The sequence below is a fragment of the Cephus cinctus genome, unplaced genomic scaffold, assembly GCF_000341935.2.
Source record: "Cephus cinctus unplaced genomic scaffold, Ccin1 Ccin1_scaffold0857, whole genome shotgun sequence".
NCBI lineage: Eukaryota > Metazoa > Arthropoda > Insecta > Hymenoptera > Cephidae > Cephus > Cephus cinctus.
Genome location: NW_014333443.1, coordinates 777,199 through 800,229, shown reverse-complemented (window position 1 = coordinate 800,229; position 23,031 = coordinate 777,199). Strand labels below are relative to the sequence as shown.

Genomic DNA, 23,031 nt, shown 5'->3' with positions numbered 1-23,031 from the left:
ATGTCAATTGTACGACCTTCATGCTTCCGCTGGCACAGGAACTTTGCCTGGGAGCGAAGTAACGTAGTCACGTAGAATAAAACGAAAGACGAGAGAGGAAAATAACAGAATTCTAAGACGGCGTCAGAAAGTAGCGATTGAATAAGTCTAAGAAAAAAAATGATAATAAAATTTAATAAAAGACACAAAGGAAGTGTATTATAATATATATTGTTCTTGTGTATATACATTTTTTTTATATACTTTACGTACTACGATATTTTTGTTATATAAATAAGTATTTTTATCACGTAACCTTTAAATTTCTAATATCCAATCTCACTGATGGTACCGATTACTCCTGGCGCTATTACACTTGCATGATTGTAAATCTGCACGGGACCACGTTCTCTGGCGACCAATCCAGCTGCCCTGACGTTGGGAGTAATTACTATTTTCTGTGCATTTGGTACGATTACTTTAGACTGATAAGTAACTGGTTGACCCCTTGCGTTCCTTACAAATTTAGCGACCATGCCGGTTACGCTACCATAGGGGATTCCACCTGAAGATGATACAAATTAAAAATGCTATAAATACCTAAATTGCACTATATCGTTATATGGTAACACTATTATATTAATATAATCACGCAAAGTGACATCGAATATAGTAAGTATGGATAAATATACGAAAGTGAAAGGAAGCATATAAGTAATATCATATGTAGACATGTGCCGAACTCTATTGGCGACTCTTAACAGGTCGTTAACCAAATAATATATCCAATGAAGAACTCTGTGGATTACTTTTGAAATGTATTAATTATCATTACAGTTCCATAGTCGGTTAATAATTCTCTATGGGAGCTTGATATGCGATTAGTTATTTTATTTATCATATGTGAGAATGTGTTATGTGCTTTTAATACGTACCGTATGCCAGACCGTTGGTCATCTCTACTATGCCAGCACTGTCTGGGGTGGCTGATGTAAACTTTACTACAGCAGCGATGCCGACTAGGGCAAAAATCTATAAAATTAAAAGATCTAAGTTTTTTAATGATCTAAATTGATTAAAAATGTAGACTAAATTTTCTAATGATGTTGATCTAATAATCGTAGAATAAAATTTAATTGGAGGTTCAAATATAATTATAAAGTCTTTCATTCTATTTATTTGTTTGAATTCAGCTATGCATTCAGAGAATATAATACTTGTCGATTCTGTTCTTATTAAATTGGAACGATGAGTAAACGTATTTTAATATACAAATATGTAATGATGACTTTTGAAAAAAAACATTGACAATCTCTTAATGTATCTCACTCAATTTTTTAGTCATAAAATTTTGAAAATTTGGTTAATACCTAAATATTACCATATGAGGTATATCAGTATACAGAGTTATTCGATAGTACCGTACCAATTGAAATTAGCTTCAATAATTGATTTTTATAATAAAACCAGCTTCAGCTGATGTAATACTTTTGAACAGTCATCTACAATAGAAATCAATAAAAAAATGAAAAATGACAATTTCAATACAGTTAATAAATTAATTTTCTGATTTTTCTTCTCTTATCATGTTAAGCTTCATACGAATCTCAAAATATTAAAAGTCAATGGTTCAATGTGCGTGCAGAGCATATCAATATTTAATAGCGATAAGAAGTATTGATTAAATTGTCAATAAATTTTACCTTTGGCGAGATCATATTGTCACCTGTGTTAATGTCGCACTACTAGAAGAACCAGTAAAACCAGAACGTACTGCAAATGATCGAATTATATAGACAGTGTGGTATTACCATTAGCCAATCAAAAGATAGTATTTCTCCATGGAGAGTAAACCTTATTCATACCCGTTTGAATTTTATCTTTATATACTAGACATATACCAGTAGAGTCCTAGACATATTAACCTTGGAGTACGTGTAACACCTCTCACGACTTCTTTCTTTGTATCTAAGACTATCAGCTATATAACACCAAGGTTCCCTTCTGTTCTTTCGACGCAAGTTTCTCTTTGTCTTTTTTATATTCTGAGAATCGGCTGAAAGTTCGTTAAAGGTACAACATCATCCGGCCAAGATTTTTGTGAACCAAGTTAAAGAAGATAAGAACACTTAATGGGTTATTTTTGTGGGAAAAAAATTATTAAGGATTTTGTGTATCGTTAAACTGTTAATGTATAGATCTAATGAACTGTCGTGTTAGGCATTTTAAAAGAAGATACGACCTATTCAATACTCGTTGTCCTTCTTTGATGCCTTGGCCCTTCCTTACCTATTGCACAAGGCTTAATCGATAGATCAATCAATAAATTATAATGGGCAGATTCTCATGGATTTTCTGCTGGCATTATTGTACAAATTTATTTCAAAGAATCTGACGAGGATTTTAAGATCGCGGAAGTTATGTATGAGGAAACGTGTGGATGTGTGTAGGTACTAAACAAGAAAAATGGCGGACATGCAGATACGTGTATTCTTCTCTATTATAATTTAGTTCAAGGATATCAGGTCGGAACATTGACTCTACGAATCCAGATACTAGTTCAAGGTAGATATTTCATGATATTTCGATTATTATTGTTGAACAATTACTTCACGTTTTTTTTACATTCATTCGTTATCGATAACACTTTCCTTATCGGTTAACGAAATTCGCGTCTCCTGCAATAATTTATGTATTGTTAATTGCACAACAGGGAATTGCAAATAGTCCACCAGGTCGACTGCATTGTACATTTTGAAAGGTAATTTCTGATTTACTTGGAAACGGATATTAAAGGAGAGTTTACATTTTAAAAAAAGGAGAAATAAATAAATAAAAAATCTGAAGACCTGTCGCCGTCTGACTGCAAATCCTTAATCGAACGTAACGATTGCGAATCATTGTGGAGTAACGAAATTTCTACGAGTGATCTATAGATCATTCGTAATACTACAGACAGAGAGAGAGAGAGAGAGAGAGAGAGAGAGAGAGAGAGAGAGAGAGGACACAGTAATATCGATTGATAGAAAGTGATAAAAAAATATGTTCATGACATTCGTTGATAAATAATATAATTACTTGGTTTTTTATTCACACGAAAAACATAATCTTAAAAATTTTCTCTCGTGCGTTAATGATTTAGAAAATTGTATGACAATGACAATGACAAAATTTCACTGAGACGACGATCCATGCCGACCAAGTATAATGATCTTTTCAAGATCATGGAAAGCGATTATTATTTTTCTTCAATCCATTATACCTGTTTGTCCTAAACGTAACGTTTGGGATAATAAAAAGAGGAGATTGTCACGAAGTCACCGCTTTCCCCTTGTATAAAATAAAATAACAGTGACAACTGAATCAGACGCCCCGCAATCATATACCGTGAAAATGTTTTCTCATCCCATAGAAAATTTCTCCCGGTTGCACTTTCATCTGTCCAATTTATCCTGGGCAGTTTCGCGTTACCCGTTTATCATTGGTTTCGCCTTAATTCATTACGGAAGATTAGACTTGGTTATGATTTTTTGCTAAGAAAAAAAAATTGTATTCCAATTAATCGTTGTGCAATAGAAGAGTAATAAAATTATAATCCTAGTAAACCATCTGTACTAATTAAATTAGTACGTAATTAAATCGTTTATTATAATCGAATGGAATTAGTAGGGTGACTGAAAATATATGTTTAACGTAACTTTTATTTAATGGTAACAAACGAGAAAGAAAACAATAATGAATAAAACTAAAGCAATGTCAACATATGTACTACGGTTCTATGTACAGCATTATAAATAGTGGTAAGGACAATAAGGGGTGAATTCGTTGAATAAGAGAAATCTTTAATTTCTTGTCAAACCGTGATATATATCTCGCTCGAATTGATCGTGACAACAAGTGCCGTGGGAAAGAGAAAGAGAAGCGATAAAAAAGAGAGTTTGAAAGAGAGCAAAAGAGACTGGGTCTTTGTTGTGAATATTTTTGCAAAGTGACGATTTTCGCAGCTGTGCAACAATGCAAAACCTGGTGCCTGGCCAGATTTGGCACGGTTGATCGTTCTATGTAATAAACGAATAGAAATTTGCCAGTTCTTGGTACAAGGATACGAATAATGGACTGAGGATATTTTCGCAATGCAGAGATTACTTAACGCTTAAGATTACTAATATTCGAGCGAGATCGTCGTCATGTCTATTCGATATTAGGAAGACTATGTATTTTGATCTGTATCTTTATACAAGATCATTTATTAGCGATCCACGTAATAGTAAAGTCTATCGTATGGATTCTTGATATAATTAATCTTGGTATTTTCGTTATCCGATTCGGTTGATTCTTCCCCGGATTCATCTTCAGTCTCCTCTTCGATATCATCGTCGTTGGACTGATCTTCCGGATCACTCCTGGGATCTTCTTGCGAATTTGGAATCCTTTTTGGCAGTGGATTCTCAAGAAGGTACCTCTGAAATTATTTGATTTTCGTATTACGAACTTTTTGTTATTCCATTTTATTTATACAGGATCCTTCTGCTCTTCGTACAACGCGATACGTATTAACCGAATCCAGCCAAGGGATCATTATGGATATAATTATTTTTTACGATGCTTTGTTGGGAAGAGAAGAAAAATCGTGAGGGGCATTTAATAATCGTAATTTTCGGAAAACCACGTAACTGTTGATATCATCTGTCTCGAGCCGTGTTCAGTCAGCTTGATATTTCCGATTATTGGAAAACTTACGTCTGATTTTGGGATATCCTCATCCTGATATGAATTCTCCTCGGCCATCTCGAAATCCTTGAGAGATTCCATCGTTCTCTCTAGTTCCTCCATTTCTATTTCTCGTATACCGTCATCCATGGATTCGGCATTCATCTTATGGTCATTTGGTTTTATGGACACGAACATTCCCTTGTGACCATCCTTATCTATTTCCTTTGTCTGATACACGTGTTCCGGTGTTTCCTTTGTTATTATGGAGACTTTTTGGATACTTTCATTTTTATATGGCATTTTTGGATTTTTTATCACCTTACTCTTAAGGACCTTCTTGTATTTTGGCTTTGTCGATTTACTACTTTCTTCAGGCTTTATTGTATCGCTGATACCCATTTCAGAATCTTTTTCTATTTCGGAGATTTCGGATATTTCTTCGGGATAAAACGTTTTCGTTATGATCTCTTCCTTGGAGACTCGCGAATGATGCTCGATCGTTCTCGTTTTGGGTGTCGAATTTTCTGTATTTATTGGAGTCGTAGTACTTTTTCTTATTTCCACAGCATTTTTTATTTCTTTTTCTGTCAAATCCATTGCTTTTGCAGCATCGCTTTTCTTTAATGAATCTTTCGACATTTTTCCTGATCTTACATCAGATTTGGCTGCTGTAGATACTACTGGTCGGACCCGTCTTCTGATATTAAATTTTGGTCGAACGTTTTCTTTGACTTCGTTCTTTTTGCTCTCTTTACCTGGTTCAGACACTTTTTTGTAATTTCTCACATTTCCACGTCTACGATTTTTCACTATGTCTATTTTTGTAGCAGTGCTTGATTTTTTTTCTGGCTTTACTATACTGATACTAGCAATAGTAGTAGCAGGTGTAGTAGTAGTAGGAGCAGGTGTAGTAGTAGTAGTAGTACTAGTAGTGGTAGTAGGTTTTGTACGAGGAGCACTGGTAGTAGTAGTAGTACTAGTAGTGGTAGTAGGTCTTGTACGAGGAGCACTGGTAGTAGTACTTGTAGTAGTAGCAGTATTAGTATCCAGCTTAGTAGCTTGTTTATTATAAGTTTTAATAGGACGAGATTTCCTTCCTGAAGGTTTTACCACACGAGCTTTGATATTCTTGTTGTTGACTTTATCGGACCGTGCTTTATCTTTTGTCACTATTTTGTTACTTGCGTTTCTACTCTGATTTCTTCGTGGGTTATTCGATAAGTTTGTACTTGTACTCCTGGTTATCGTTCTGCTCATACTCTTGGATGACGTAACTCCTGATATATTTCTATTAACAGACGACGTAGTCATGTCTTCCGGTACTGTCTTACTATTAGAAATAGTTTTCTCTATGGAAATGGAAGTTGAAGTCGATAATTCCGGCGTAACACTGCCCGTCTCAATACCATCCGAAGGATTGGTAGAATTTTTTTTACCTTTGTTAGACAAGTCGACAATGAAATCTTTCATGAGAATCTCTTCGATCGGTATTCTAAATTTGTTTGAACTATATCTACTACTGAATTTCGTAACGGGTCGATATTTCGAGTTTACTTTGTCATTGTCATTATGAAAGGAATTTTTTGGGGGAATTTTCTCCTTCTTCAAAAATAGTTCCGAAGGTAAGATAAAGTGTTCCCTATTGTTCGTAGGTGCTACCCTCGCGTCACTGTCGAAACTATCCCAAAATTTGTCATCTGACATTTCTCTATTTATTGACGGCACGTCGTATTTTTCCCATGGGTAGACGTATCGTCGAATGTGCATTGAACTCGAGGATACTTTCTCGTGGTCGCTGTCCTCGTCATCCTCATCCTCATCCTCGTCGTCATCATCGTCATCGTCATCTTCATATCTAAGTTTTCTACGTCGCTTGCGTCTCTCTCTACGTTCTCGTTCTAAGCGTTCTCTTCTTTCCCAAGGATACTCGTATCTGCTACTGGAGCTTTCACGGTATTTTGGATAGAACTTTGGGTCAGGTTCATACCTTTCCCACGGATACTTATATCTTTTCTTACTCTCAGTTTCCTCGGATTTATCCGCCCCCTCGAAATCATCATCCTCGCTGCTACTCGTGTAGCTCATCTTCGAAGGTTTATCGTAATGGGAAATAACAAAGCTCGGATGATGAAAAGGCGGCTTGTGAATCCGGGGTCCTAAGTTTGAATATTTTCCATCGTCAAATATTTCCGACGGCGAATTGGGACGAGAAGAATTTTCTTCGAAGAACTTCAGTTTTTTCTCTTCACCAAATTTATCATCATCGTTCACGAAAGAAGGATTACTCTCTGGGTCATATGACTTGGAGGATTTCCCTTCGTCCTCGTCCGAGGATGATTCGTCCTTGTAGGCTTCTTTGGGATTTTTATCTTCATCACTGCCTTCACCTTCCTCCTTGTTTCCATCTGATTCTTGTACTTCGGAATTGTTCTCTTCGTTCTTAGACGCGGAATCTTCTTCGGCTTCCTCTGAGAACGCTTCAGCGTATCCTGGAGGATCTGACAGGAGCAAAGCTTTCAATTCCGAGTACTCGGGACTCTTTACGATCTCGGCTATATCCGGCGCTGGACTTTCATCAACGTCCTCGTGGACCTTGTACTTCTTTACTCTTTCCTTAGGGGGCATGTCTTCTTCCTCCGCTGATTTGGACAAATCACCAAGAGCATTTGGATCATCAAGAGTCACCTTTTTTTTACGTTTTGTGGAATATTCGATTACAGCCGTTTCTGGAGAATTATTCTCTTCACTTGTTACAGTAGTCGATTCCGTTACACTTTCAACTGTTGTTGTTTCTGTGACAGGTATTACGGTAGTCTCGTTATCGACAGATTCCGTAGTGACGGTGACAGGTACTTCAGTAGTTGTTGATCGATTATTAGCGATTTTTCTTCTTCTTATTGACGTGTATCGCGGTTCGTTTCTTACCGTCGTATCGTTCTCCTTAGGTTGCGTTAGAAATTTACCATGTTTCTCAGTGTCATTTGTACTTTTCAAATTTCGTCTTCTGTCCCTTATAGTGTAGACTGGCCTTTGCGAAGGTTCGGTTACTCCTTGAGAAGTTGTTGATGCAGTCTGTGGTGTAGCAAGATTAGGCCGTGTAACTGGTCTACGTCGTCTTCGAGGTGGTTTTACGGTAGTTGAAGAAGAGTCGGTGTCAGCTTCTCTAGAAATTCTTCTGCTCTCTTGTGCAACTACATCCACATTCGAATCTAGCTCGTCAACACTTCTTTTGTGCACTTTGACGGTTTTGTAATAACCTACTACCTGTTTATTACCCAAACCCAAAGGACTCTCGGTTCTTGCGCGTGTGTTGTAGGGTACCTTGCTTGATAGGTGTGGTAATATTTTTGATGATCTTTCTGGAGGCGGAAGTAATCCTTGTATATGTTCGGTTGGAGGTGTTCTTGTAATGTGCAATAATGGAATTCCAGTGTTTCTGTTTCTCAATGATTCAGTTACGTAATTCAGTGGTCGTTCATCGCCGATGCTCGTTACTTTGGCAAAATTTTGCTGCATCGAGGAACTTGCGGTTTTAGGTATCGTAACCGGTTCACGAAATTTTTTGTAAAGATTTGCCTGACTTTTTATCGTTCCCATTACGTCCTCGTATACTTCTTTTTGGTACGGAGTCACTGGATTGATTAATGGAACTTCCGTTGTTGTGAGAATTGGCCTTCTTACTTGATGGTTACGATTTTTTGGACCAATTCTGTTTAAATTGCTCATGGGTACACGTTGCTTACTCTGGTGTGAGCTATTTATGTTTTTTGTTTTTTCAGGATTTTTTGAATAATTCACACGGACAGTTTCGTGTATTTCGTATTGCCTCACCCTGGGTCTTCGATTCAGTCTTTTTCTTCGTATCTTTCGCACTTCCGGTTTCTTCGACAATTTCTGATGTATGTACTCGTCGTTCTCTCGTGGCAATTCCGTAATTCTTTCGGCAAAGTGCACAGGGTTCAGTTCTGCTGGTGGTGTTGGTTGCGCAATTTGCTTTTCAAAAAATATTGGACTATCCAGAGGATTCTCATCGAAATACTTCGCTTTGAAGCAGTCTAATTTATCACCCAATCCACGTAGTCTAGGTAGATCCTCTTTTGGTCCTCTATTTGGTACAGGTTCCTCATCGTCCGGAACGACCTCTTTTAAACTTGGATCTACGTCATCACATTCCATGTATCTGTCCCTAGAACGATAAAATTCCATTCCACCCAATGTCTTCCTAGGGACATTCTCAGGATCCAATATGTACTTCAGTGGAGTTCCCGAAGACATCTTATCATTCCTGTAAAAGGGATATTTTCGAAAATCAACACTTGCCTCTGTTGTGCTTGTTATGTCAATTTTATTTGCATCCTCGATTTCTTGCACGTAATCAAGTTCAGGTACTTCAACCTCGACCTTTCCATCATCATCATCATCATCATCCTCATCTTCATCAGCATCACGGTCATTGTCCTTCTCAGTTTCCTCCTCTTTGCTGTTGAATCTAGATTTAATTTCTTTGTCTATCGTGTCCGCAGCTACCTTAGGTGCCTCATTGAGCAAATCCTCGCTGCTTCTTCTATTCCTTTCTCTGAGCATCGCAGTATTGTTTTTTAAAAATTTTTCTCCCACCGATAAATTCACTGCAGCAGGTATAACGGCCTCGGTGATCGATACAGATTCCTCCGGTAATAGATTTCTCTTGAATCTCAATATCTTTTTAGAAGCAAGATCATTATTATCGTTGAAAAGTTTGAATCGTCTCTGAATACCATAAGCAATAACCCTATCAGCTATTTTCGCTTCATTAACTGAAAACGAACGTTTCCTCCTCAAAAAACTAGCAGCTCGGACTTGCGGTAAAATTGGTAAATTTGGTAAATATTTTTCTTTTAATCTTTCACGATATTCTGTATAATGATCTTTACTATCGGTTGAGGGTGGTACTAATCTCAATACGGGCACTGATTTAATTTCATACTGCCCACTGACAATCCTCTCATCGTTATTACCGAGCGGCGACGAAAATTTAAGAAATCTGGAATTCCGCGAAGGAGACCTTTCTCGTTGCTCCTTTCTTCGACTCGTTTCGCTTTCCTTCTTCGCGCTCGAACGACTCGCGACATTGGCTCTCGAATCGGCCGCAAAATCGGAATACGTGACCTCTCCCGAAGCCAAAGGCGGCTTCATTATAGTGAAATCTCCTTCTCCATCCTTGTCTTCTCTTTTATAATCCTCTTCTTTTTGCCTTCTCAGTAAATTCCCAGTCGACTGTAAAACACCACGTTTCTTTATAGACGATTCGTTATCGTCTCTCAAATTTTTCTCTCGCCTCAAGTAATTTAACATCCTCGCATAATTGTCATTCGGACGAAACCGGAAGACCCCATTATTATGAGTCTTCGTATCCGTTCGTCTTTGACTCAGTGACGTCACCGGGTGCAGTGCAACGTTTTCACTGACAACGGTCGCGTATCCCGCACGTGCTTCATGATTCTTCAATGGATTTTCTTCTTGACGTGCAAAAAGACTTGGGGTGCTGGCCGATGGATAGGGAGCTGCACTGACAATAGATGGATAGGAAGACGCACCTACGTATGTCGTAGGAATTGGATGGGATGTTTTTTCGGGTGCATTATTTTGATGCCAAGATTCGTACACTGACTGGTGAATTAGAGTCGGATCGAATGTTCCATAATTCTCAGCTGGTACGTTCGCTAGATGAACAGGCCATTGTTGACCATTTTGTTGTATTTGCACAGTCTGTGATGGATTTGTGGTGTATGGTATTTCCGTTATGGGATTTGACACTAAAGTGGTTTTATCGGTTACCAATAAATACGGACCGTGACCATTTATGGTAGCTACCACAACTGGTGTCTGATGCTCCAATTGCGGTTCTATGGTTGTGACTTCTTGTATAGCCAATGGTATAGTACTTTGTTCTTGTATATGAATATTTGCTGGTGTCGTTACACGCTTTTCTGTTCTCAGGACGTCCCAGAATTCTCGATTATAATCAATTGTTGTTTGAGGTACATCGTATAACGGTTGACTAGTCACTGGACTGTAGTAACTACTTTCACTGATCGACGAAGGTTCTTCGTTTGGATTTTGAGAAATTTTCGTGTCCTCGTATCTCTCCGTATTAACGGGCGTTGTAGATTCGTATTTCTCTAGGTATAGTTGTTTCCTTCGTTTCGGGATTTTAGACGATTTCTTTCCGTTCTCTATTGGATTTCTCGAATCATCCTTCCTCCCGTACTTTCTTATTTTCTTAACAACGCGTGGCTTATCGGTGCTGTCGTAATCGTAATCCTTGTTTTTTTGTGCAAATTCATAATTTTCAGAACCCTTCTCCGCTTCTTCATCCTCCCTCCTCAAATCATCCTCCAATCTCTCTATTCCATTTTCAGCCACAAATTTTGGATCTATCTCTTTCCTTTGCCAATCCTTGAGAATTCTTTTTGCACCCTTAGTACCCTTCCCCTTATTCAATTTATTATTTTCTCTGATCTCTTCAAGATGCTCGCTATAGTCGTCATCGTAATCGTCATCCGATTCTTTGTTCTTGCGATTTCTAGATTTTTTATTCTTGCTTCCCTTACTTCCGGTCTCGCTATTCGTATCCAACTCGTTGTCAAGCTTCTTCGCGTACCCCTCATGGAAATCAGCATCGCGCACGTGTCCGGCATGATCGTAAGCCGAATCCTCGTAACCCTCTTCGGTGTACACAGTGTTCACTTTCGAATTGGTAACGACAGCACGTAATCTTAATGCATTTTCTTTCTCGTCCTCCGTCGTAGCAGCCTTAACGGCATCTTCTTGCGGCAATCTTTTAACCGTATGCGTTCCACGCACCTGAGCATACAATTTGGTCGGTACAAAGTCTAAAGGGATGTTTTTCTCAGGTGGTGGTTTGGCCCACTCACCAGGACTCGTATATTTTGGCCTTGTCGGAACTTCTTTCAGAATCTCATACTCAGCCACTGGTATCACGTGATCCGGCGGACCTTCCGGATCCTCGTCCTCGTCTTCGTGACTCTGAGAATTTTCTGCAGGAAATTCCGTATATCCTCCATACGGATCGGTATATCGGTTAACCCCTATGGACGCCGATCCCTTTATCGGATCTTCGTAGTTTCTTATTTCAGTCGCTGTACCGGATGCTGGGCTACTGCTGCCAGTCACTGTATCACCGAAAGTGTACACAGAGTCTTGTAACAATACAACGAGTAAAAATGATTGGAGCAATCCGTTTCGTGACATTTTTTTTTACACCGATCACTAAATCATTACTGCATTTAAATATTCAGTACACCTTGAGTCACTGACAGTACGTTAATTGGTTTTTTTTTCTTTGATCACTATGTTATTCACATGTTCGAGCAATTAATTTTTTCAGTCAATTCTTCTTTCACGTTTGTCAAAATCCTTGAACTAATTTAATGGCAAACCGATTGCATTCCTTCATTATGACACTTTTAAACGATCGACTGCAACAGACTGACTCGCGCCGCGATTTGTCTACTCTTATTTATATTTCATCGTGGTTCGAAAGGTGGAGGCGGGTGGAAAAGTAAAAAACATGATACTTAGGTAAAATACTATCTCGAGTCTATTGCGTTCCAATCCAGTACCGACCAATAGGAATGGACAATAGTCTCCCCACCGTCCTTATAGCGACATCACGACTAGCGTATGTAACGGTTTGCCACACTATCAGAAATTTATTGTACTAGATTTTATTGTCTTGCACAATTATTCATATCGATGGGTATGTATATATTTATTTTCTAATTTACTATGGTTCTCTATTATTTTTATCAGGGAAATTATATGAATTATTATTATTACTCGTGGGAACATCGGATTCGATTCGTTTCGTTTTGTCGAACGTTCCGTAATGGCGAACTAAACTGCTCGCGGTGGAAGAAAGTCGAGCAGCTTGTAGGATACGCTTGGTGGACTCTAATGCGGAAAGATCAGTTGATGACTGTTGTATGCGACGGAATGATCATTTTGAGTAATTGTGCGAAATCGAAGTAATGTCGTTTATGGTCGATTAAATTGACGGAAATGCTTATTCGTTTAATTTTGAAAATTATGTATAATTATGATATTGTAGCTCCGTCGATTAATGTAATTGGAAATCCCATGAAACAATACTGAAGGGATGATGTTCTCCTTCTGGTGAAAGAATATTTTGCACGTTTACGCAAAAGCCATCAAGCCTTTTATTTATGACAAATTAGATAGATACACTTTTCAAAATTACATAAATAATAGATCAATTCGTTTTAATTCTAGGGGATAATGAGTCATCTTTTATAAATGAATGTGACAAGTGATTATAAAATTTATGGAATTTATGAATTGATTGCATCTGCCCGTTTTTTTATCTTTTTTTATAAGTGTCACTTTACACAATTTAATTACTATTGTTGAATTCAATTGAGACCTTAGGAATAGGATGCTTCCACGAGCAACAAGGTCCAATTTCAGGTACTTTTTAAAGTATCGACGTGCTTTTCATCGTCATGAAGATACCATGGGTTTCCAGGAATTCGAATTCGACTGCATAGCCGCTGGTTGAGTTACCAATTGCGGTTGGGGTGATTGGAGCATCGACGCTTCCGGTTTAAAGAAATCAATTATTGGATGATAATTATAATTAATTCTTCTATGAGGTTCGTGATATTCGTCGTCAGCTGCGCCACTGTGTAGTATCGTAGGTGCATTAATTTCTTCGTCAAACTGTTCACTAAATCTGTCAAAACTTCAAAAGATATACAAAGTCAATTAAAGAAAATAAATAATTAAATATTAATAATACTCTGATCTTTATCACAAGTACCAAACACGCACCTGTTATCGCTTGTAGTATTTCTGCCGGCTGAATAATCCAAATGTGATCCAGATTCTCGTCTAAAGGGTCCACTGGGTCTGGGTCTATTGACCTTAAGCAAAGGTCCCATGTACCCTGGTGCTCTGGTATTAGGAGCATGCTGTTGAGGAAGCTTGTCAAAAGGTCTTGAAGGTAAAGAAGGTTGTTTCTTCGGCCTGACCCGTCCTGGAATTCCAAAACTCGGTCGACTCGTGACAGACAAATCAAACAGCGGCTTTTTGTTGTCTTGATAGGTCGGTAAGTCAGTCAAATCATTCAGATAGGATGAAGGTCCGTCATTAAGTATACCCGAATTGGTATCATAACTCGATGGCTTGTTATGTTTTTTTATGAAATTCGAGGTTTTACCAAAGTCTACGAATTCATCGTTTTGATCCTCCGTCGCGAATTCCGCACCCGGAAATGACTCTTTCGACTTAGGTGGTGGATCCTTCTGATGTGGCGGGAAGAGTTCAGAGTATCCGTGCACGTGACAACTGCAGCACGTGGGTACCTTGAATATATCCATATGCAATCCCAAGGTAGTGTCCCAGGTCAGGAGTCTATGATAGTTATAAACTTGCACGCAGGACGAGCGATAGTTTTCTGATATGAAGGAACAGCTTCTGTGGGGATTTCTGCAAAGTGGCAAAATTTCACAGCGGTTTTTTTTTTCGTATCAACAGACAATGCCACAGGATACATAATCGCTCGTGCAAAGAGGAACGGTCTTATGCAACTGAATCTCGTTCAATTAGATTTTACAATGATCATCAGGTCGTGCGTGGCGATCCGTGAATTTAAAATAAACATTTCTCTACATTTGAAATTTTCTCTACAATTGTCTTACAAACATCCATTGACGAAAAGAAGATTTAACTGTGCATAATGCTCAATGGGATGCTGACAAAATAATTTTGTTGGTTCTCATTGTCCTTGTTTTTCTTCTTGGAATGCCAATCAAAAGTTTCTTAATTAACAGCGAGCAGCGCAGGTATATCGGCCAGAAAAATACTTGAAGGAATGACTTTTATTTTCGGCATTTGCCCCGCGCCTGTTTTTTTGTCTTGATTATTTACGCTCACTGTTAGCTCGGAACAGAAAGGATTGTGAGTTTTTTCTCTCTATTTTTTCTTTCTTGTTCTACATAGCTATAGATATAAAGCATTGAATAGATAAATCGAGCAAAGTTTCATTTTCTAATGAACCAACGTTACAGTTAGGGCAAACAGCATGCGTCCCCCTACAATGGCGAGAAAAGTGGACGCTTATTTTTCTGACCACTTTCTTTTGTCATCTTACACGTAAACAAATTCTTTTAGAAATTGCCTTGGAATTTTACCGTCCTGTCGGTAACTCCGATAGCTGCTCACGTCGGTAAAGAAATTTCGTATTACGGATCCACGATACAGAAAGTAATTTCGCAACGGAGAAGAATACCGAAAGGGAAATCGAGACGATTCGATTAAGCATTGTCTTTGACCCGTGTAAAAAATGTTATTAAATAATTGATTAACGAACGATAACAAGTGCCGCTTAGGAAGACTAGTTAATCTTATTACTCAAAAATATATTTCAATTTCGTTCTTACGAGCATTTCTCAAGTCGTAAGGTCTGTGTGTGTTCCCCGGTATTGATGATGTATTTCCAGACACCGGATGCAGCTCTAGCCAATTGAGGACGTGCGTATCTGACCTGAGAAGGACACGTGAACCCTTCCTCGACGTTGTCAAAGGGTGAATGATCGGCTCTTCTGCACATATATAAATCAAAAGTAAATTTTTTAAATTGCGACACAGTTACCGCTCTTTCGCGATGATCTGTTCCGTAACGAAGTATTAGCTAATAATTAGTCTCACGATTTCGGGAAATTTTTTCGGGCGCTTTTGTTCTCCGTCGAACGAAACTCAAACAACGACTAAAAAGGAGTAGTAGGCAATGATTGTTAAATGATGATTGCATCAGTGATATTTTTTCGAAAGCCTCTGCCATATAATCGAATAAGACGTAGCAGCATTAAAATCATCGAGATGACTCAAAAATATAGCCGTACTGAGATGCTTTCGTGTTTTTACGTTCGAGCAGGAATATTGCCTCAAGCCACTTAAAAGTGTCGCACCAGTGGCAGGCCAATTTAAATTTCTACAGTAGCGTAGAAAGTGCCTTTAGTCTATTTATTAATCTTTATTACGTTCGCGACGACGTAATAGGACATTATTGCTTATTCGAAGGCTATTCGATGACAGATCATTGAATACCTATACCTATAGAGCTGAGGTCTAATTTCCATTTGCCGGTAACACTTTTATCAATCAGTTTTTACATATTATGTAAAACTCCATTACGTTACGAGATACCTGAGTTATTTGGTCACCTTTTTATCTCGTTACTCTCAAATCTGTTGTTGTCATATCTCGTGCGCAATGGTAAAGCTTCCGGTAAGTCGGTCTCGAAGCCCCCGCTGTCCTGAACTTTATAATCGGTCAGTAGTGCCGCCACCATATCTCTGTTGCTTCTAATACTTCTCGTAATTGCGTCACTGCGAACGAAGGACGATTAAATGATTTCACTTAATATTTAACATTCGTTGCGATTACATACTGTGGATAATCCATGGCTTCTAGGCAGACGGTATTGGTGAAGAATGTACATTCCTTGTCGGTTGGTCCTCTTTTGGTATCGGTTGGTCTTCTGGATGATGATGGTCTTAGGTTAGTTGCGGATGGTCGAGAACCTTCTGACGGAGAATTAGTATCATTTTTTGGTCGCATTTAAAATTTTTTAGAATCATTTTGTAACTTTTAATCGGTAATTATCTGGAACGACGTGCACTCGTGCTTCACGGGAGAAGTATTACACTCTGTTGATTGATTGTCAACTTTTACCTGGATGGACATTTCTTCGGTTTAACGAAGATGGACGACGGGGTGGTGGTGGTCTGTAGTACGGTCGTCTTCTACTTCCTGGTCGTCTATAACGTAATTCTTGAGCCTAGATAAGCAAACAATCGGACGTCAACAGATACGAAATGTAATACGTACTAATTATAATTACCGATAAATATTTGATGAATTTTGTAAAATTAGGTGTACAGAAAGAATGAAGAGTAAACTAAAAGCCATTATGTAATTTATGATTATATGTATCCATGAAATTTTTAATAGTTGTAAATGCAACGGTCAAAGTCATCAATTCATTTGGTTTATTGGTACTACCATTTTTATCGACCGATGGTATGAGTTTATGTACTAAAATATTTACTTATATCTACATAACGATCGTAGATACTAACTAAATTGGATGATATGTCGCTGGTTTAGGAGAAAATGAAAGGAGAATGTTGATCTAGTTTCCAGCCTATAAAAAAGACGAGTATTTTACGTAGAAACTAATAGCGGTATTGTAAAGAATTTAAGCAAAAAAAAAGGGAAACTGAATAATACAGTGGAGACATCTGCCGATAAGCGTAAAGTTACTAAGATTCACTTGGATATGTCGATATGAGTAAATTGTCAAGTTACCGACTTAACCGACTTACAAAAGCTGTCGCCATCTATCGTCTTATTCATTATGTACCACCCAGAAACAAACTCGTGTTCAAAAGTAGTTACATTTTTATGTAGTCCACTCATTATATTGTGCAACTGTACGTTACCGTTAAGTGGCATTACATGCAACCGTATGTAAACAGTATACTTCATAGGTATTACTAGAAAATCCACGACTAAAATCAGTATAAAAAGCATGAAACATTGCAATGCGTACCTGACAAGAAGTGAGTCAACGATAATACCATTTTTAAGCTACTGACTGATGGTCCTAAAGTCTTACTATTCATCGGACCATACATTTAAATTCATTAATTCAAAGTAATCGCAATATAAATACTCTAGCCAGTGAAAAGTATGAGGATCTTAATATTCCTGGACACGCGTGTATGCCTCTTTGCCTAGGAGCAGGCGTAATCATAGTCAGTCTACAAGAAAATTTTTTTTGGACAGTTTAATAGTAATGAAATCTCTAACAAGCCGCACGACGTTCTGCTTAAAAATAAATTTTTGAAAATATGCATAAACTTACACTGAAATATACATTTTTTTTTCAAGCATAAGTTTCAGTGATTTCATGTAAAGCGTGGGATTGCTAACGATTATCTGTATTCTTAACAATCTAAATATTGAAAATATTCATACGGTAAGATTTACCTGTATAACTATAAAATACATATATGAATCAATATTATCTCATGAGAAATAATTATTAAATTTGTTTATAATTTTACATTATCATAAACGTAATACACGTGGCAGTAATTCCTATGCCTGTACTACTTGCGAGACTCGATCGAGTCTCTTGATGAATAATTGGTATATTTTTCTTTCAACCAGTTTATAACGTGCAGGTAAAAATCGAAAACTATGAATGAAAAGTAAGTTTAAACGGGTCTATTTTGCTAATTTATTCAGCTACGAATTGCTTCTGACGTTATTAAACGCACGTTATATTAAAATATTCGTAGCGATAAAATGAGGATAAATTCAGGTGCAGGTTATATCGTGATTCGTAATCTTTGCATGCAACACGAAGATATTTACCGTGTCGAGAAAAATGCATAAAAATGAAAACTTTCTACCGATCTAAAAGGAAACAGTGGCCTTAAGAGGTACGGCACGATTAAATAAATTACAATGATCATAATTGAACGAAAGAGAGCAACAAATTTATAACAGAAAATAAAATAAATACCTCAGGCAATTCTTCGGGTGTGTCTTCGGTTAATATTTTTGCAATGTCCACACTAATTGGCAACATCAGATCTCTCGTAGCATTTTCACGACTTTCCTCCGAAAACATTGATTGTATCTCCTCGAGTGGCGCTGGCGACGCTGTTTCATTTTTCGAAATTCTTGATGATATCAATGTGCCCATCACGAGTTTTTGCGGTGGCGACATGCTTCGCATGATGGGTACCACTTCGCCAATTTGTTCCCGCTTTTCCGGCCATTTCAGTGCCTATTTTATTGATATTGATCGATGACAAAATTAATGATCGATAATAGACTAATGAATCAATTAATTATTTCACTTTTACTTACATTGGTGATGGTTTTTTGAATTTTTTCCGTTTTATTACGTATACTGCCATCGTCCAGTTTGAGAGACGTTGCAATCTTGCCCTTGTCATTGTCATCGAAATCTATGTCATCCAAATTTTCCTGTGCGGCGACGTAAGTCAACAGTGCCAGCTAAAAGTAAAATTGTTACAGCAGGCAGTAAAAAAGAAAACCCTATGAAATTCTGGGAAATCAGACTGAAATATTCTTAAAGGCGGTTTACGATTGTTTTATGTGAATATTTATATACCAGCTGAAAGGAGTTTTAGTACTTGTATACTATAAAACTAGTATTATATATATATATATATATATATATACGCGTTAGCTTTTCATTGGGTCCAAGATATCTCTACGCTATTTACACGTCTATCAAAAGGAAATCTTGGGCTTTATATTCAGATTTCTATAGCAGTGATAGATATTTGCGACATCTGTCGACCTACTAACCGACATATGTATAGATTTCACTGAAACAAATTCATCAGAATGACATTAGGGAAATTTTCCAATTTACATCTAAAGTTTCAGGTGAATATGCCAACAGTTGAAAAAAATTTTACTTTTCATCGAATGAAATTTACATTAACAAAATAATATAACATAATCACCCTTATTTTATACATTCTAATGAATCTTGGCAAATAAATATATACCTAGTAAGGCGAAATATAAATACTTACGAAAATGATAAAATACAATTTGCACGATATCCTCATCTCGCAGAAATCACAATACTAAAAAATCTCTTAATAAACAAGAAAGATTGAAATTAATTTAAAAATATTCATAAACTCCGTGGATTAAGAAAAAAAAATCACAAAAAAGAAAAAATAAATTTTCACACAAAATTCACTCCGGCCATAAAGCAGAAATGTATCTATTAAATAAATAAATTCACAATATAATAATTATAAACAAGTCACAGAACTGAAGTGTCGTGCAAGGAAGCGCGCGAGCCTGAAAATGATGTTCCAGTACCCGTAGCGGAGTACCAGGCTTCTCTTATTAGTTTACTACAGGTGCGTTGGGTAGGTTGGTGTTTTTGTAGGTCAAAAATCTTCCGCCACACTCGCCTGCCCCTCCGACGATCGCGGAGTAAGAAGAAAAGTATCTATAGGTATATCTGCGCCTGCGCGTGCACTCTATATACATTTTATATACAATCGGAAGAGAAGAATAAAGGAAGGAAGAGAGACGCAGAGAGTACAGAATTACGGAGGGACGTGAAAGAGTGCGAGGGGGGAGGGGAGAGAGATAGAGAGAGAGAGAGAAAAAGTTAGAGAAAAAAGAAACGAGGAAGGAGTCTGGAGAAATGCAGCGTCCATTCCAGATTCTCTCTCAGTCGTTTAAGCGAGATGGAGAGATCATGAAGATCGGGCACACCGTGTATAACGGAGAGATAAAGATAGGAAGCGAATGTAGATAAAGGAAGGTAGTTCGTGTTCTCTCGTAGCCATGACCGAGAAACCGGGCGTTGTTACTAACGATAAGCAGACTTCACGAATGCCAAAGAAGTCGGCCAACATTATACGATGACGATAATGACGAGAGCAAGGATTCTATTCTGAATAACGTTTGAATCTGTATGTTGTATTATGAGACAAAAATGCACTTATTTTCTTTATCGTATTACTTTTGTACATTGTTGTTAAAATAATTGCAGACTAGTCTTTATATATATGCGTGTATGTATAGATATATGACGTTGAACTACCTTACTCTCCCTTTTGTGTATCATGGAAAGCTAGAAAATTTATAAGGTACTGCATTCCGTCTTCATTCTGGAATTACCTTCGTACTTATCTTGGCTATCCTGCCGTGCTGCTTCTTTGAGACTCGTTTTCAATTGAAAAATCCTAAGGGACAAGCACGTACCTGCTAGCAGGTTAGTTCGCGGGACGCTATATTAGACTTTTCTTATTTTTCCTTCGTACCAACTGTGTAAAAAGAACTGGCTCGAGTCTAGTTCACGTTAGTCCCTTCCACGAAGTATAATATCGTCGAGCAGATCTTTGCACGCATTCATTGCCAAGGCTGCCAACGTAAGAAATCTAGATGACCCTGGACTTGCAATTACTCGAGTCATCCTCGTCCTCATCAAGCAGGTACCTGTCGTTGGCACCTTAGCATAATTGTCAGAAGAAATTTATAATCATCCGATAGAACAAACCTGTCTTATAAATTTCTACAAATATTTTGTAACGTGCAAACTTAAAGTAAAGAAGTTAAAAAGAGTTTGGACGTTGAAAATTGATCACGGAGATAATCAAACCTTGGAAATTCTTCGTGGCGCCAACTATGTGGGAGAAGTAGGTACTACGTACCTTTTCTAACACGACAGATGTTTGACGTTTAGACGCGGAGGGTGAAAGCGGAGAAATAACGCAACTCTCTTGATTTCTGTGTTTCTCTTTGCAAGATACCTATAGTTATGGTCCAGACATACATATATCTCTATCAGTAGACAAATTTACGTAGAGGCAGTGAAATTTTCGTATCTTTTATGATTACAACGTTTCTTTGGACTAATGTTTTTACTTGGCTTTACGTAGCTGGAACGAAGGAAGATAGAAATAACCTTTTTCTGTCTTCTAAATGCGTGGTCATCTATGGACCACCTACAGTCGTCAATGTAAACGATCCTAGGATATAGACAGGTATGCGAAATTGATATACAGTTATTTATGTATGTGGATATATATATGATATGTACTAGGACCATATGAAAGCCATACGAAAGGATAACTGAGCCTTTAAAGGGGAATAAAGCAAGTAGTTATTGCGTTACTTGACAGTTATATGGTCCCTCGCCTTCTGACAATGTTCCATGTTGTACCTAGTACACGTTCCGACTAGCAGGTACAAGTACAAGTACAAGCAGAGATACAAGTGGCGAAGCAAGAAGGGAGACACGGGCAGTGTGTCTTAAGTAGATAAGATCATGGGGTATGTTGATTTTACACTTTCATTGTCAACTTTAATTTAGTCGCGCTAGCTGATTTCGTAATTTATAAAACATAATGAATTTCCCCGTTACCTTTAAATCTAGACTGTCTACCGCTTCATTCTTCTAGGTTATTATCTCTCTTGACTGTCACAAAGAACCACATTTCAGAGTCAAGTTTTAATTAATTTCTGGAAAAAATTGCGCTTTGTTCTCTCAAATTGTATTAATTATGTTGTTTAAGCGTTGCTGGTGTGATTTTTTCATGGTTCACGACACGCTATTATTATTTTTGCATAATGGACCTGGCCCAATTTATACCGTATAGACAGGAAGTGTAAAATTCAGTGTCACTCGTTTCAAGAACGACAAATTATGTTGGTCAATCTGAAAGTTTTGAACCTGACATATATAGCTTGCACCGTATTGCGTAATACATAGTCAAGGTTCAAAAATTTCAGAGTTACCTACAATTGTACATTATATATGCACAATGCTATCTGAATGGGTTTGTTCAAGATACTTTTAAGCTGCTAGGCTTTAGAAATGCACCTTGATATCAGGAAAGCCACAAGATTCCGTACGAGGCCCAGTTAATGAGATATTATAGAAGCGTAGGAAAGTGAATGAAGAGATACAACCCGAGCGAAAGTCGTCGGCGTAGTTCTGTTCCCATTTCTGAATGTCCTGTAAGATTTTTTACCTAAGGACACCATTTTTTTAGAAACCAATCATATTCCTGTTCCACTAAAGTTAAACCCTTGGCTCACGATTTAATTTCCAACAGCGCGCGCCAACTCAACATTTCGGTCAGCCGTTCGTCGAACCATTCACGATTCGGCTGAGCTTTCGAAATATCGGCGAAAATTATCTGCAAAACTGCCCCGTTTTGTTTACTGCTGTCCCACGACCAGCACGCGCCTAACTCGTGGTTATCGTTTTTCGCCCAATCGCCCTACCACGAGCGTGGCTCGATATTGTAAGCGAAGAGGTTAATGAATTCGCCAGCATAGTGTAAAGCTCCATATAAATCATTTTGAATGTAGCAATGAAACTTTCACGCAGAAGTTATTACAATGTATTCTTCTTTCGATGCTGTGTCGTTCCTCTTGCAACTATTTTTTTCTGTAATTTTTGTTTTGACAAGCAATTGTAGTGAATATATTTGATGATGAAATTGCCAAGGTGGGATATCGAAGAGAAAGAAGAATTCGACGAACGAAATGTTTAGAAAGTTTTAGAAAGATGAGGGGTTCAAATAGGCATTTATTGATGATGAACAATTGCGGGTTTGAAGAGTGTGATGGCGTACCGTTAGTGGCATTAATAAATATTTTACCTTTTTTCTAGGCTTTTTCGATTCACAGTCGTGGAGAATAAAGAATTCCAAAGTACCGGTTCATTAT

General features: G+C 37.7%; 3 protein-coding genes across 6 annotated transcripts; all 3 read right to left on the bottom strand.

Annotated features, from left to right (window-relative positions):
* Nucleotides 1-190: 190 nt before the first annotated feature.
* Nucleotides 191-1,787, bottom strand: LOC107270890. Its single transcript, XM_015746314.2, has 3 exons — nt 1,683-1,787; nt 915-1,011; nt 191-544 (listed from the first exon to the last, which is right to left on the bottom strand). The coding sequence occupies exons 1-3, from the start codon at nt 1,695-1,697 to the stop codon at nt 306-308; spliced, it is 351 nt and encodes a 116-aa protein (XP_015601800.1). The 5' UTR covers nt 1,698-1,787; the 3' UTR covers nt 191-305.
* A 1,875-nt stretch (nt 1,788-3,662) lies between these two features.
* On the bottom strand, nt 3,663-12,140 carry LOC107270884. The gene is made up of 2 exons (XM_015746306.2): nt 4,720-12,140; nt 3,663-4,441 (listed from the first exon to the last, which is right to left on the bottom strand). The coding sequence occupies exons 1-2, from the start codon at nt 11,944-11,946 to the stop codon at nt 4,229-4,231; spliced, it is 7,440 nt and encodes a 2,479-aa protein (XP_015601792.1). The 5' UTR covers nt 11,947-12,140; the 3' UTR covers nt 3,663-4,228.
* Nucleotides 12,141-12,904: 764 nt separating this feature from the next.
* On the bottom strand, nt 12,905-20,608 carry LOC107270945 (neurotrophin 1). 4 transcript variants are annotated; one of them, XM_015746420.2, is made up of 9 exons: nt 20,473-20,608; nt 18,661-18,810; nt 18,311-18,577; nt 16,450-16,555; nt 16,166-16,301; nt 15,939-16,103; nt 15,156-15,317; nt 13,546-14,202; nt 12,905-13,456 (listed from the first exon to the last, which is right to left on the bottom strand). In XM_015746420.2, exons 3-9 carry the CDS (start codon nt 18,524-18,526, stop codon nt 13,216-13,218), a joined length of 1,683 nt encoding a protein of 560 aa, XP_015601906.1. In that variant the 5' UTR covers nt 18,527-18,577; nt 18,661-18,810; nt 20,473-20,608; the 3' UTR covers nt 12,905-13,215. The 4 variants fall into 4 exon arrangements, with proteins under 4 accessions (XP_015601906.1, XP_024944015.1, XP_015601904.1 ...); XM_025088247.1 differs by having other exon boundaries at nt 20,557-20,573; XM_015746418.2 differs by lacking the exon at nt 20,473-20,608 and adding an exon at nt 19,362-19,803.
* Between the last annotated feature and the right edge of the window lie 2,423 nt (nt 20,609-23,031).